The 16,400-nt window shown below is 43.7% G+C and overlaps 2 protein-coding genes across 5 annotated transcripts in view; both read left to right on the top strand.

Moving 5' to 3' along the window:
- Positions 1–16,400, top strand: part of LOC125722255 (stonustoxin subunit beta-like) — a gene marked incomplete at its 5' end in the record, with an annotated part of 198,601 nt that overhangs the window by 118,776 nt on the left and 63,425 nt on the right. The window lies entirely within an intron of this gene.
- LOC125722239 (uncharacterized) lies at positions 12,812–15,306 on the top strand. Of its 4 annotated transcripts, XM_048998425.1 has the most exons (7): positions 12,812–13,187; positions 13,626–13,759; positions 13,864–14,011; positions 14,094–14,342; positions 14,522–14,601; positions 14,670–14,786; positions 15,077–15,306. In XM_048998425.1, the coding sequence occupies exons 1-6, from the start codon at positions 12,838–12,840 to the stop codon at positions 14,681–14,683; spliced, it is 975 nt and encodes a 324-aa protein (XP_048854382.1). In that variant the 5' UTR covers positions 12,812–12,837; the 3' UTR covers positions 14,684–14,786; positions 15,077–15,306. The 4 variants fall into 4 exon arrangements, with proteins under 4 accessions (XP_048854382.1, XP_048854384.1, XP_048854381.1 ...); XM_048998427.1 differs by having other exon boundaries at positions 13,655–13,759; positions 14,522–14,786; XM_048998424.1 differs by having other exon boundaries at positions 14,522–14,786.

The following is a 16,400-nucleotide window of genomic DNA, read 5'->3' as shown; positions in this document are numbered from 1 at the left end:
CCACATCCCCACCCAATCAGAGTCATTCTAAATGGAGTGCAGATCAGCTGTTTTCTTCACCGGGTTGAGACGTCAGTATCCTATTGATTGCTGCGCCTTTGTAGCGGACTTCCACTGCTACTCCGAAGGTACAGAGGTCTCTGATACGGGCTTGATGGGCTTACAGTGACTCTTATGTATCCAAGAAGGTCGCTCTGCTATCTTCACCGCTGTTGGTGTTGTGAGCAGGACTTGATAGGGTCCGTCCCACCGAGGCGTGCTCCAATCCTTTCGCAACAGGACCTTGACCAGGATCCAATCTCCTGGCTGCAGATTATCCTGTTGAACAGAAACAGAATTTACTGGCAGACTACTGGGGTTATGTTTTTGTTGTGATGATAATAGCTTACGCATCCAATCGGCTAACGTATTTTCTCTGTCTGCTTTTCCTATATCACTCATTTCGGTTGCTAAGGGAAACGGTCTACCATACACTATTTCAAATGGTGTCAATCCTGCAGGAGTGGGAGTTATTCTCATCCATAATTTTACTAGAGACAAACATTCTGGCCACGGTCTTTTTGTCTCTTCCACTGTCTTTCTGAGCCTTGTTTTAATGGTGCCGTTAGTTCTCTCCACCAAGCCTGCGCTCTGGGGGTGATAAGCACAATGATTTTTGATCGTAAACCCGAGTGCTTGTGAGCAAAGGGACATGGTTTGATTCACAAAATGAGTCCCATTGTCCGATCTTATAATATGAGGTATGCCATAGGTAGGGCAATAATGGCCTACCAAACATTTTGCAACGGTCATTGCATCACAGTGTTTTACAGGGTATATTTCTACCCACTTAGAAAAGGTGTCTATAATGACTAGACAGTACTTCTTCCCTTGTGACCAAGATAATTCAATGAAATCCATATGTACAATTTGAAATGGATACTCAGCTGCGGGAAACTGGCCACGTTTTGGCCTTATGTTGCCTTGTGCATTGTGTTTACAGCAAATTAAGCACGCTCGACAAAATTGTTTTGCATAATCAGAAAAATTTATAGTATAAAAGTATTGTTGAATAATATGTACCATCCCTCCTGTTGAGACATGGGTGTTTCCATGGCTCACTAAGGCAGCTGTCTTGTATAAATTTTTTGGTAGGATGGGCTTGTCATTCATATAATAAGTTTTCCCTTGCTGTATTGCTCCTCTCTTAATCCAGCTCTGTATTTCTGTTTTAGGTGCATGAGTCTGTGCATCACATAGTACATCACTATCTATCAACAAGACATCTGTAACATTTAAGGCAGGTTGTTTTTGTGCAGCACTTTTTGCCGTCATGTCCGCAAAACTGTTTCCTTTAGCTATTGCGGAAGCATCAGTTTGGTGTGCCTTACATTTGCATATCGCAAGGCAATTTGGTAATTGCACAACATCTAACAACCTGAGTAATAGGTTCGTATGAGTTAAAGATGTTCCTTGCGATGTCTTGAATCCTCTATTTTTCCACACTCTTGCATGGTGATGAACAGCTCCAAACACATATTGACTATCAGTGTATATTGTAAGTGGCTTGTTTTTGAAGAGCTCACATGCCCTAATTACAGCATAGAGTTCAGCCGCTTGTGCTGAACAAGCAGGGGGAAGTGCATCGGCCTCTAACACTTCAGTAGATGTAACTACAGCATATCCGACCTTGTTCTTCCCCATGTCATTTTTTGATGCTGATCCATCTACAAAAACAACCGTTGAATCTGGTATTGGGGTCTGTAAAATATCTGCTCTTGGTTTGGTTTGTTCTTCCACAACTGTTTTGCACGAATGTGGCTCTCCATCTTCCGCTGTCGGAAGAAGGGTGCTAGGGTTGAGAGGACCACATCGCTGTATTGTGATGTTTGACTGTGAAAGCAGGAGTGAGACTAGGGTCAGATGTCTAACATGTGTGAGGAATGGCAGTGGCGTCTGCAGTAAAACTAAAGAAACTGAATGTGGCACCTTCAAAGTGAGTGGGTGACACAACACTAATTCTGCTGATAATTTCACTGCTTCTGCAGCAGCTGCACATGCCTGCAAACACTGCGGAAAACCAGCTGCCACTGCATCTAATCGTTTAGAATAGAACGCTAATGGCCTCTCTTTTGCGCCGAATGGCTGTGTTAATACTGCCTTCATATACCCTTGATTTGCATCAACACATAGGGTAAATGGTTGTTGATAATCTGGCAGAGCAAGTGTCACATTAGTTTGTAACATCATTTTTAAGTTTGTGAATGCCAATTCTCCTTCTTTTGTCCACTGAATTTTATCTTTCAGTGCCATGTCCTTCCCATAAATCAGGGTTTGTAAAGGTTGAACGAGTGCAGCATAATCAGGTAACCATTCCCTGCAATAATTGCAAAGTCCTAAGAAGGACATCATTTGCTGTTTAGTCTTTGGCTTTGGTGCCTCTTGTATTGCCTGTTTTCTAGTTTCTAATAATGATCGACCTTGTTGGGAGAGTTTATGTCCAAGATATATAACTTCCTCTCTGCAATACTGTAATTTTTGTTTTGATGCTTTATGTCCTGTATCATACAAATGCTGTAACACTAACAGTGTGGCTTCTTTGCAATGCTGTTTTGTATCTGAAGCAATTAATATATCATCTACATACAATAGCACTTGACTATGGGATGGTATTTTACAGGAACTCATTGAATAGCGTAGTGCCATTGTATATACATGTGGACTTTCTGAAAACCCTTGAGGGAGTCTAGTGTATGTGTATTTATGTCCTTTATAAGTGAAACCAAATAAGTGTTGTGAATCAGGATGTAGTGGTACTGAGAAAAAGGCATTACTCAGATCCACTACTGAAAAATACTTCTTGTCTGGGGACAAGGAATTTAACAAAAGGTGTGGATTAGGCACATCTGGTGCAGCATGTTGTACTATTTCATTTACTGGCCTTAAATCCTGCACCATGCGCCATTTCCCTGTATGTCCCTTCTGGACGGGGAATATAGGAGTATTGCAAGTGGCCTCAGGAGCCTCTCGCAATATTCCTGATGCCAACATATCCTGCACTACAGGGGCTATACCTTTCTCTGCTTCAGGTTTTAACGGGTATTGTCTAACTACCGGACGGTGTTCTGATTTCACAATTACTTTGTAAGGTGAAAACCCCTTTACCAGTCCTACATCAGTGGGGGAGGACGACCACAACCCTTCCGGGAGGCGATCTAGATCTGGACATGATCCCTCCTCCAGGGTTGGAAAAATTTGTCAGGTTGGGTCCTGCAAGTGTGTGGTGAGAGTGGTTTGAACTCTCCATCCCAAAGGAAACCGCCACACATTGTGTTTTTTGTCATAGCTCCAAAAGGAGCCAGGTACGGGTTGGTAGTCATTGTAACTGTGCATGGAATCTCGTAAGAACATCTCTACGTCCCTCCACTGCATCTGAGGTGGTTTTGATAGAGATACGTGTGGTGTTTCCCCTCTGAACACAGCCTGTTGTTTATTAGATAAGATGACTGAAGCAGCAGAAAAGCCAGTAGTGGAGTTAACATATATATGTTGTAAGGTGATACAAGTGTCTTGAAGGGCATGAAACGTTTTGTCATAGGCATAATCTGGTCCTAGGGTGCCTTTGTACCACATAGTGACGTGTAAGGCATCACCAGGCATGAACTGGGTTTGTTTAGGGGACTGCTTTTCTCTAGTTTTTCTCAATATTTCACGTGTCTGTGCTGTCCCCCCCAGATCTAGGGACCAATAATACTGTGGAGCTGACATGCCATGTATCACGAAAGTTTGCTTTTCTACTATAGCCTTCATGCCAGTGGGTGTTGCAATCACACTAATACCCATTTGTATCATAAGATCCCTTCCTAACAGATTGACTGGACATGAAGGGCTTATTAGCACTTGGGCGTGACATTCTAACTCTGTTTCCTCATCTTTTATGCTAACTGGATTTGTCAATTGATGACTTTCAGCTTGGCCTCCTGCAGTTCGGATATTTATGGAGGACGAAGAAAAGGTGACCCTTGGAGGGCTAGTGGTTAACACTGTTCTACAGGCTCCGGTATCACATAGGCACTCATATATTTTCCCATTTATAATAAGCCTTCGTTTTGGTAGTTCTTCAAGTTGTTTTAGTGCTAGCAGTTGGCAAACTGCTTGCAAATCTATCTCTTCTGTCTCATCCTGTTTTTGCAGCTTATCTGGCTCTTTTGATAGTTCACAGGCTAATTGTCATTGATTCTCTGTGGAATTTGGGTTGTTTATAAACTTGGTTCTACATTGCCTAGCTAAGTGCCCAAGTTTTCCGCATGTCCAGCAAGTGTTATCTTGCTGTAATAAATTTCGCTGATTGCTCCTAAAAGCACCTCTCCCCCTTCCTCGGCCTCGTGACCTTCCTCTGAACCCTCCCCTCCCCGGAGGATTCATATGTATTATTGCAACAGTATCATTAGCAGCAAACACTGCGTCTGATTTCTGTTTTTGTGCTGTATGGGCGTGTTGGGCATATTCTAGGGCTTGCTGTACTGAACCAGTATTCTGATGTACCCAGTGTTTATCTATGTATCTCTTCAGTTCAGGTTTTAGCCCTGTGATGAACGCACGTTTTAACTGTTGCTGATAAACTCCTCCATTTTCCTCATTATAAGGAATTCCTGAATTCCCTCTAAACACCACTCTCATCCTATCCATAAAATCCTCTGGCTCTTCTCCATCTTTTTGCTTGCATTGTGCAATTCTACCATAATCTGCTCGTCTCATAAACACTGTCTCTATCCTTCCATGTAATTGCTGCATACTCTGTTGCAGAGCTTGTGAATTATGTGCAAGTGGTTGATTGTCTGGTCCATGACCAGTAAAGTCTCCTGCTACTCTTCCCCATTTATGATTGAACAGCTGTCTTAAACATTGGAACATTTCTCTACCATTCAGGTGGAAACTGCTCTGTAGTTCCAATATTGCTGTCCAAAATTCTGGTACCCCTTCATCAACAGGAGGTATTCCCTTTAATGCTGCCGTTCTATCTTCAGCTGTCCATGGTCTATAGACTAACATTGTTTCAGGTCCTCCATCTGGCTCTCTATTAGGGTTTGCCACCTCCACTAGGGGGCATTGTAATTCTATTTCTTCCTCTTCACTATCAATATCAATGCCTTCATTTCGCGGATGCCATCGAACCTTAGCAGTAGCTAGATCGCGCACAGGGTATAACGTAGGATCTCTACTCCTAGTTATAATGGGGGAAGAAGGAAGAGCTGATGGCTTCTTTGGTATTGTGCCCGTAGCTGATGGTTGTTTTATTTCCCTTCTATCTACGGGTTGCATGAGGGCAGGCAATAGTGGCGGTGCTGGTGGTCTATTTTCTCTATGTTTTATTTTGGCCACCGTCTCATCATCTAAAGTGACTAGAGCGGCTGCAGTTAATTTATCCTTTCTATCATCCTTTTTCTGCTTTCTACGTACATCTCTTAACTTACTTTGTTCCAACCAATTATCTGAATACTTATATTCTTTTTTCCTTTTCTCCAATTTTCCTTTCTTCAAGGTTTGTAACATTTCTAGTCTTAAATTTCCTTGTAATTTTAAGATATCTGGAGTGTGGAGTTTCCCTTCAAACCCATGTTTTTTTTCTCCACCTCTGATTACTTATTTGTCCTGAACCTGGTTTATATCCTTCCATAAACTTCTCATCTCCCTCTAGTTCAATCCTCTTACTCTGATTCTTTCCCATTTTTTTTTCTTTCCCGTCTCCGCACTACACAGGTCCTGGGTGGAAATTCACTGGTACGAGATATATGGGAGGACACCAATACGGCCTTCTACTACACGCTGTTCGTGCAGCGGTATCGGTTTTCAGGGATGAAACCCGTCCTTGATCCTTCAATCACCAGTACTTCTTTCCCACCAGGCAAAATAAGAAATGGACTGACAGAAGCAACTCTAAGCCTCTATAACAGTCTTAGTCCAGTCATTCACACAATACATGCATGTTCATATTTCGCTTAATTACGGCTAAGCCTAACCCCTTTTCTGCTTAATTACGGCTAAGCCTAACCCCTTTTCTGCTTAATTACGGCTAAGCCTAACCCACGTCAATTGACCCGGTTATTTCGCTGAATAACCTTTGTTGTCTCACCTGTCCCGTGTGCCTGTGTTCCGCCACCGAGGTCCGTCAGACATCACCAGACGTCGAGCGCAGTTCTAACCACCGGCCTGATGACGAATTCACGTCACAGGTCTTTCTTGCACCCGTCTCCGAGTGGCTGCCGGCAGGCTTCAGTGTCGCTCCTCTCGGCGTGCTGGCGATGTCGTCAGGTGTCCTCGTATCCGGCTCGAAGGACCAAATTATATGTTGGAGAAAGCGTCAGGCTTTCCACTCCAACTCTGCACACAGGACCAAACTACAATACAGTATATGTTGGAGAAAGCGACAGGCTTTCCACTCCAACTCTGTACACACCATTAATTACGAGACAACACACTTAGAGTTTTACTTGCACAAGGGTAACCACACTCTCTGCATGCTAGGCTACAAAGGAATGTGTTACAAAGGGTGGTTCCCCTTGGCACCTTTATTTATAGTCAATGGGGGGCAGGGGTCTTGGAGTGAGAACAAAGAAAAGACTGTGAGAGTAAGAAGAAGTTCTGGTTTTACTCAGGTGGACAACTATTTAAACACGTGCTCAGGATACGTGTAAACTAATATAATCTAAAGTATGAAGGTAAAGAAAAACAAAATAATGTATATACATATTTACACTCATTGCTGATTATACAGAAATGATAACAAATGATTACTAACAGTTTCTTCAACCTAACAGATTCAGTCTCGTTTTCTCTCACAGTCGTCTGTGTGTGACAGTGGGAGGAACTTCCTGCTTCTCAGACTGCAGCAGGTGTGGTTTTGGACTGAGACCAGACTGAGAAGAGCAGACTGGGCAAACAGTGGAGCTGCAGTTTATGAACAAAATAGTACATTATACAAACTGTACCCAAAGCGAACATTTATTTATCTTTTATGAGAATAACAGTTACTGACATTGTTTTTCTGTAAACAAACTATAATCCTACTGTTTGATTTTGTGCAGTAGATAGAAATTAGGTATAAAGGTATAAGAGAGCAGATCTACTGAGAATGAATTTCTGTGTCGGTTTAGAATCACGTTTGGGATCATGTGATTTCAGGTGAAACATGCAAGGATGTGCAGTTATAGACAGACTGTGTCAGGATTAGACAGAACAAGCTTTGACAAGTACTGTCAATGCACAGATTTGTTTTTTTACATTATTCTATATACAATATTCATGAAAATATATGTCATCTCTTCCTTTTCTTTCTGTTTGTTTGTGCAGGGAGTGTATTTATGTTAGGAAGGACAGTCAAGTTCAGAGTGATCATTTTAATCATCCAAAATAATTCCATACTCTAATAATGAAAATTGAACACTACTCTTATATTTAAGCCAAAAGTTAATGGACCAGCTTCAGCCATCCCCAGGAACAGAAAGATCATATATCAAAAAAGTATCCAACAAATTCCAATAACTGCAGTACAGGGTTATGGGACACACACATCACAGGAAGCACAGGGCACAAGGCAGAGACACCCTGGATGGGATGCCAGTCCATCACAGGGCAAACACTCACTCACATGCTGAGGACAATCAAGAGACACTAATTCACCAAACTGCATGATCTTCGACAGCATGAGGAAACCTGAGGAAACCCACAGGAACACGGGGAGAACATGCAAGCTGTACATGCAGAACCAGGAGTGGGAACCACACCCACAAGCCTGGAGGTGTGAAGTGAGAGCAGCTGGTCTGAAGTCCTGAAGGGAGCTGGAGCGCCATTTCTTTGGAACAGTGTGGAGCCGTCCTGCATTACTGCTTATCCTGTACAGGGGGGTGGGGAGCCTGGAGCCTGTCCCAGGTGGCACAGGGCGGGGGGCACAATGGACAGGATACTAGTTTATAGCAAAGCACAAACTCACACATACAGACTCACACTAAGGGCAGCTTAGAGATTCCAATCGGCTGATTGCAGTTTCATGTTCTCCAAAGTAGGAGGAGAAAGGCCACATTGGAAGAACATGCAGACTTCACACATACAGCAGGAGGGACAGGAAACAAGCCAAGAGACAGAGGTTACACCCCGAGACCCCACACCCCCCCACAATCACACATACTGTTAGGATTTATTTAAAAGTTACATTTTAATGCTACAAAATGATGACTGACTATGAACTTCATATTCCAGAACTGTGCTGGAATCTATGCTGACTGTAAGAATGTTACCTTACAGGATTTACCCGTTTCTGTGCCCTGTACCTACAGTAAGGAGCTGGGATCTCTGCTCCTTCAAAGCAGACAGACTCACTCACATATGATTACAGTTCTAGTACATAGCAGATACTGTTGCTGAAAGTGGTGAACAAGTGAGGCAAATATAACAATGCAAACATGCCGCTGTCAAGGTGCTGCCTGGGCACTAGTGCAGCTAGGCTGGTATTTCTGGGCTCCACAGACATCACTGGTGGTTGGTGTCGTGGTCACCGGGGTGAAAGACTCGTGCAGCAGGTGTTTCTCAGACAACAAACAGGGACTTACTGGGATCAGGATGGGAGGCTATGGAACCGGCAACACATAAGGCACAACATCAGTGATCAAACTGGGGAACACAGGACCAGGAAGCACTTAAATGGAGGACTAATGATGGAAGAGACTGGAGACAGCTGGGAGTGTTTAACACGAGGGCTGGAACGAGACGTGAGACCAACAAGCAGCAAACATGGCCTGTTAGAGCCACGTCAGGGAGGAGGCGGGACATTTAATTTCATTTTTATATAGTGCCTCACAGAGTCGTCCCAAGGCACTTTTCATAGATGTGTAGTCATACATTACAACATCATTAAAGACAGTAATACACAACGGGAAAAAGGAAAGAAAGATATTAAATAAAGAAAGCCAGATGACAACGGAGGAGAGGAACCAAAACCCCCAAGTAAGGAGATAAAACAGGCCTCTGGGGGTCCATGGACAACTGGCTGCCCAACCCCCCCGGCAGACTAATATTACTGAGAACAGAAAAGAGTGGAGCTGCTTGCTAAAGGCCAGGTGTGAGGTGTGATTAAAGTCTGTCAATAAGCCTGTTCTCCACGCTGGCCTGTGTAGGGTGACACTCAAGGCTGCACCCAGGATGACACAGTTAGCAGGTCCAATTCGCAGTGTCACCCCTCCATGGGACAGAACCAGGACTCCAGCTCAGATGGTGCCCCCCCCTGGGCAGCACCTGGAAATGTGGGGAGGCAGAGAGCATGGATGGTCAGAACATGCGTTGACCCATAAATGGACAAGCATACTGGATAAAAATGGCATTGCTTAATGTGACAGTACCCCCCCCCCCCCCAACCCACCAAAAGCATGTGCTCCGGCCATGAAGTCCAAAGGGGTTAGACAACAGGGATGGAACCAGACTGGACTCTGGACTAGACAGGGGACGACAGAACAGATGGTAGACAGGACAAGACCAGAGAAGACTAGAAAGAACAGTAGACAGACATCAACACCAGACATAAGAGCAGTTGCAGGACATCACTAAGGACATGGAGCGGATAAAGGAAAAGCTAGGAACCACAGGTACAGCAGTCCTGTCAGACCCCAAAACAGAACGGATAGGTGGAGGGTCAACAAGAACTGGGGCACAGGATGCACAAGACAAGGAGAGATACAGGCGGGACAGAGCAACAAGACAAACACTGAGGCACAAAATGGAATAACATGGGGCATCCAGGGAAGCCAGGTGAAGATTCGGGGCTGGGGACCCTCCTAGGCCCCTTTCCAGGTGAGGCTGAACTCTGCCGAATCACAGGACCAGAGGGTCTGGGAGGGCCAGCAGGGCCGGAGGACGTGAGGGGATGGGAGGTGATGAGAGAACCGCAGAGCAGTAGAGCAGCAAGGAGACAACAGGAGAGGAACAGGAAGATGACAAGGGACATACAGGGCAAGAGCAGAGACTGGCAAACCCTCTTTGGGAGACAGAGAGCCGCTTTCTTGGGCTCCTGTTGATACTGGTGACCAGAAACTGGGACCAGAGTAACCGGAGTCTGGGATGAAGGAGGGACCCACGTAGCAGGACCCAGGGCAGTCCAGCAGGACATCCTCTGGATCCATCTTCTCTGGGCTGGTGGCAGCCTGCAGGCATGTGCCCATGGGACGTCAGGATAGAAAGTGGGCACCAGCAGGCCGTCAGGAGATGAGGTGGGCGCCGGCTGGACGTCTGGGGACATTGAGGTGGGTGCTGGCCAGGCATCAGGGGACAGAGAGGTGGACGCTGGCCTGACATTATGGAGCAGTGTGGCAGGTGTCGGCTGGTTACCAGGGAACCGTGTCAGATTCTATGAGAAGCCTAGAGGCAACCAAGGCCTCACCTGTGTTGGACACTGTGGGTGCGGCCTGAGCCTCCCTCTCTGGGCCGGGAGCCTTAAGTGCGGATGTAACGACTGCAACGGCTGGCTCTCCTGGGCCAGATGCTGTAGATGCAGTGTCTTTCAATCACGAGTGCGCTTCCCTAACCATTAAGTCACCACTGCTCACTACTATGTGTACTATTAAAAGAGGCAGTAGGGTCTTGTCCAGCCAGCTGACAAAACGTTTCCACATTTAATCGGAACGAAGGACAGTAGGAAACATCTGTATTGTGTGCAGACTTCCAATAAAACCATGTTGAAGCAAAGTCCGACCTCTACTGTGGTCCAGCACTCTGACAACCATAGAACTAGGAGTGAAGCCTGTTCTTCTGTGCTGGAGAGCTTTGGGGAGCATGTTTTGGCGAACAGGGGGATCACAGTAAATCCCAGAGAAGCATCATGTTGTCAGACTTCAAGTGACAATGAGGACGCAGGTCGCCCTACGGCAAACGACATGGAGACGGCGGGCTCCTTTTCTCCAGAGCACCCCACCTCTGCGGGGTTCAGCACACTCACTCCATTCCAGAGGGCCCTGAGGATCTCCGCTATAGCTGTCACACCCTCCACTTGGGAGTCCGGGGAGAGGGCGGCTATGCCCTCCGTCAGAGATGGGCCATTCTCTCTGGGGAAAGACGTACTGCGGCCTGAACCAGCGACATTAGGTATGCTTGACACATGCAGCAGTGATCGGCTGTAGAGACCTGGGGAATCTACTGGGGCTTGTCGAGTTCCGTCAGTCTGTTGGGTGCCAGGATGAACGACTCTGGGAGCAGGTGTTGTCAGACAATAAACAGGGATTTACTGGGATCAAGATGGGAGGCTAGGGAACGAGCAACATGGAGGGCACCACATCAATGGGGAACACAGGGCTAGGAAGCACTTATACAGGAATAACAAGGGAACAGACTGGAAGTAGCTGGGAGTGTTTAACATGAGGGATGGAACGAGACGCGAGACCAACGAGCAGCAGGCATGGCTTATTAGAGCCACGTCAGGGAGGTGGCAGGACATGACGTTTGGGGCTATGGTTAGGGTTAGGATTAGGCTTAGGTTTAGAGTAAAGTGTTTGTGGCAGAGAGCGGTCAGTAGTACAAGGACACGACTACACCACCTGGGGAATTTCACCACAGGAAAAATTACTCTAAATTAAGAGCACACAAGTTCATTTACCGAATGGAGCTGGACCTGTTTGTACTATTAACAGTTTGTTGAAAATATAAAACCAAGAAGCAAGACAAGCGCTTTAGCATCAACAACCTTAAAAAATTAACCAGCAACCAGCCTTTGGCCACTGGCTGACAAAACCCAAGCAAGAATCAGGTGTCCGGTGAAGGTGATCAAAAAGGGGAATGGAGTCCCCTAAACACACACACACACACACACACACACACACACACACACACACACACACACACACACCTGTGCTCCACCACACTGATCCCCACACAAATATACTGCACACGGTGAAAGTGTGAATACCACCACCCCAGACCAATCAAATCTTAGTCAGCCAGATCAATAGAGGCAGCCACTGGTATACAAATAAACGGAAAACAAAAAGAAAATACCCCAATCTAACCAAGAATCTGAGTGTTGAAATCTATGAAGAGTGCAAACAATGGGTAACAGAATACAGGCCGTCACTCTGCAGCAGTCCCATACAGAAAGAAAGGGCGGCCTAAAGTCTGTTAAGTCGCAAAATTAGGGAATGAAACAGCTCCAAATGCAGGAATATGGAAGATTATAAGCACAAACATTCAAATGGCAATTCATTTTGCAATTGTCAATTCAATATTCAACCAGAGCATGCATTTGTCATTTCAATATTTAATCTGTGCATGTAATTTGAAAATATATTTTGCAATCGGCAATTCAATGTGCAAAGTGCTTATGCAATCCTTAATTCATTTCATAATGTTTTGAATAAAAAATAGAATGACAATTCACTGAATTGCATTTCGTTTTGCCATGGGCTTTTTGCCTCTTTATTCAAATGGAAATTCATTTGGCAATTGTCAATTCAATATTCAATCAGAGCATGCATTTGTCATTTCAATATTTAATCTGTGCATGTAATTTGAAAAGACATTCTGCAATCGGCATTTCAATATGCAAAGTGCTTATGAAATCCTTAATTCATTTCATAATGTTTTGAATAAAAAATAGAATGACAATTCACTGAATTGCATTTCGTATTACCATGGGCTTTTTGCCTCTTTATTCAAATGGCAATGGCATCCCGGGAAATTGCATTGCATGTTCGGGAGAAAACTCAATTTGCAATTCCCAACTGTCAGACCGCTCATCAAGGTGGACCTTCATTAACGATGTCACTTCCTTGTTTAGGGCCTCGTTAGCATTCAACGGATTTGTTCGTTTAGTTAGAATGAGTAATGGCGGCAGAAGAGCTTGCAGTAAATATTTCTGCCTTAGCAGATGACATGGAAATTAATCGGGTATCAGCAGTAGATGCGTTTGATAGGTTGTTTGTGTTGTCACAGAGGGTAGAGGAACTTACAATCTTAACTGGACTTGATACGAGAAGGGTGCAAACTAATGTAGCTCAGGCGTTACATCAAGTCACGCAGTTGGTTACACGCAGATTGGGGAGACACGCCATGGAGATACCTGTGGTGGCCATTGAGGGCTACCTCCGTTATGGATTAAAAGTAAAAGAAATCGCGGGCCTTTACGGAGTCCACAGAAATACAACACACAAGAAAATGGAGCAAAATGGGCTGAGGTAAGGATTCCTTTATGATATATGTGATTGATATTTGTCTTAAGTTAATCAAGTCGTAAGTGCTTATCTGGTTTTAAACGGTTCGTCATTGTGCAATTCAATAATGTTTTTGAGTAAAATATGAAGTGCATTGTTAATTGCATAAAGCTACAACAGCATCCCACCCAATTCATTTAGCTGCAGGTCCATTTCCTTTGGTTTTCACACTGGTAATATCAGCTGTAACCAGCTATTTTTGTATATGCTGTTTTTTCAGCTATTATTATTGTTATGATTATTATTACTACTACCACCACTAAATATTAGTATTAGTTTCATTAGCTTCAAGGGTATTGCAGTGCTGCATAGATGTTAGGCAGTTTACGTGCATATTTATTTAGTTAAACATTCTTGGAAAGTCATTTACCTAATATTGATGTTGTTTTCTATTGCTAAAAGTATATCAGCCATGTACTCGGCTATGACAGATGCACAGCTGGACACTTTGGTGCTGGAGATCCACAGAGAGCATCCACAATGTGGATACCGCATGATAAGAGCTCATCTTCAATCAAGAGGTCATCTGTTACAAAGTACGTTTTCCCCTGGTTACTTGGCAAAGCCATGTGACTTGCTCTGCTGTTGCATTTGATTGTTGGTGGTTAATTCTCGTTGACATTTGATTTCTCTACCCAAGTTTTTAGAGTACAAGAATCACTTCGAAGAGTGGATCCAGAGGGCACGGAACTTAGAGCTCTGGCCAACCGAACTCTGTATCGGAGACAGTATAGTGTTCCTGCACCAAACTGCATGTGGCACATAGATGGAAATCACAAATTAATCCGGTAGGTCCAATATTGTTACTGTTGAGCAACTTAATCTTTAATGTGTTTCCTTAATGTTTTTTTTTTCTTTTCTTCAAACAAGCTGGAGATTTATTATCCATGGTGGAATTGATGGCTTCAGCCGCCTTGTGGTGTACTTGACTGCAGACACTAACAACCGTGCAGATACAGTACTTCATGCCTTCCTTGATGCAGTCAGGCAGTACGGTTTGCCATCTCGTGTGAGGTCTGATAAGGGAGGTGAAAACTTTGAGGTGGCACATTTCATGGTGCAAACCCAGGGAGAAAATCGCAATTCTCATATAACTGGGAGGAGCGTACATAACCAGAGGTAAGCTAACTATGTAATTTATTTTTATACATATCAACTCACTTGAGTTATCCCTTTGGGGTAATCACTAAATAATAAACGTATTTAACATGAAAACACAATGCAAAGCATAAACCATAATATTACAAAGACAGTAAATGTTGAAAAGAGTGCTTCTTTGTGATTTCAACCCCCCCCAGGATTGAGCGTCTGTGGCGAGATGTGTATACACAAGTCCTTGACCTTTTCTATGTTCTCTTCCATGAAATGGAAGCATCTGGTATGTTGGTTCCAGACAATGAAATCCATGTGTATGCTCTGCACTGGGTTTTCTTACCATTGCTTCAGACTCATCTCAGTAGGTTCCAAGAAGCGTGGAACTTCCATAGCCTGAGAAGCGAAAATAGCCAGTCACCCTACCAGCTATGGCTACGGAACAGAGACATTGCTGCTGATCCCCATGAAGTAGGTTTACGGTAGCTTGCATTGTAGGAAAACCTACACTGCAAAGTCATACTGCAGGGTCATATAGTGGTGCTTGAAAATGTCAGAAACCCTTAGAACTTTCAATATTTCTGTAAATATGACACATGAAACATCCTAAAAGTAGAAAAACACATAGCCCCCCCCCCCAAGTCCTTGTGGCTTTAGAATGATAGTGCTAGTAATGTGATCTTCATCTCTCATATATACAACATTGTGTTGAACAGAAAACACCTCTGTGCAAATATAGGAAAAAAATTTAAATTTTTTAGGTTGATGAGCTTTATGGGGCAAGCATGGATGGCCCAGAGTTTGTAGATGTGGACGGAATTGAAGTCCCAGAAGTCCAGTTACCCCGTCAGCTTACGGCAGAGGAGCTAGCCAGACTGCCCAACCGTGATGTTTTTATTACTGAAGCACTTGAAGCGTACAGCTCAACAGTAGAACAACTGGACTACCTTTTTCCAGACTAATATTCCTTTTAGCTGCCTGCACTACAAATAGAATCTAGATATTTTTTTTTCCTAGAATGGCAGGTTTGTCATTCACTAATGCATATTGTCATGAACCACTGTTAAATGCTTGAGCTCCTGTTGTCAACTAAGGATCTGAATCTAAAGTCAGTGTGATTCACACACAAAACCTTTGAGAAATCAATTTATGAATAACCAGACTGAATACACATCACACCAATGAATACACAATCTAATACTTTTACTCTTGTTTTAATGATTTGTAAATGTTCGTTACAATGTTGTACAAGCATACTTCTAACAAGGGTCTCACCCTTAGAAATCTCGACTGTGTGCGTTAAGAACAGTGAAAAGCAAAAATATTTAAAACAAGTTGTAACAGTACCATTACTGAACAATTCCGTATTTGACTTTTAAGAACACGGACATTGAAGGTGAACAATTTACACCCGTCCAACCCCAAACTTTGTGGACTTCACAGCTGCTCTAATTCTTTCTGAAAAATCAGAGAAGGTCCCACATCTGCCTGGAATCTTTAATGTGGTGAAGCAGGTGGAGGCAACTGGAAAAGTCTGTTCCGACATTACTTCAGCATACATATGGTCAGGCAGGACCGTCCACCCAGTCCAGAACTCAACCAGCTCATTAAGCTGTGAAGAAGAGGCTAGAAAGAAAGAAACGTTAGTTGATACATTACGACTATGTAATGTATCCTCCCTGTCATTTCTTGTAATGGTTATTTCTTTAACTGTCTTAATGCGTTTTCTTTTTCAAAAATATAACTGACGATTTATCACTGAAAAGTCCTTTACAACTGCTATTTTGCATGTATCACCTGTGTCAATGTTCCCGTAAGAATGCAGTGGCTTTGCATATTTCATCAATGTCTTCCTCATCACTTTCTGGTTCTGGCCAATTTATCCTTTGAAGGATCAGCTGACAGACAGAATGATCTAACATTACCACATATTTGTAAAATAGGTCTTGTTAACTTTTCGTACCACATTGTAATTCTAAGCATTTACTTACAAAAATGGCTATTTCATTAACTATTAATATTAACAAACGTTCATTAAACATCATTAAAACAATCATTGCGCTTCAGTGAACAATACCTCTGGTT

This window comes from Brienomyrus brachyistius, unplaced genomic scaffold (assembly GCF_023856365.1).
Source record: "Brienomyrus brachyistius isolate T26 unplaced genomic scaffold, BBRACH_0.4 scaffold37, whole genome shotgun sequence".
NCBI classification, from domain to species: domain Eukaryota; kingdom Metazoa; phylum Chordata; class Actinopteri; order Osteoglossiformes; family Mormyridae; genus Brienomyrus; species Brienomyrus brachyistius.
Note: the sequence above shows the minus strand (reverse complement) of the source record. Positions and strands in the feature narration are given on the sequence as shown.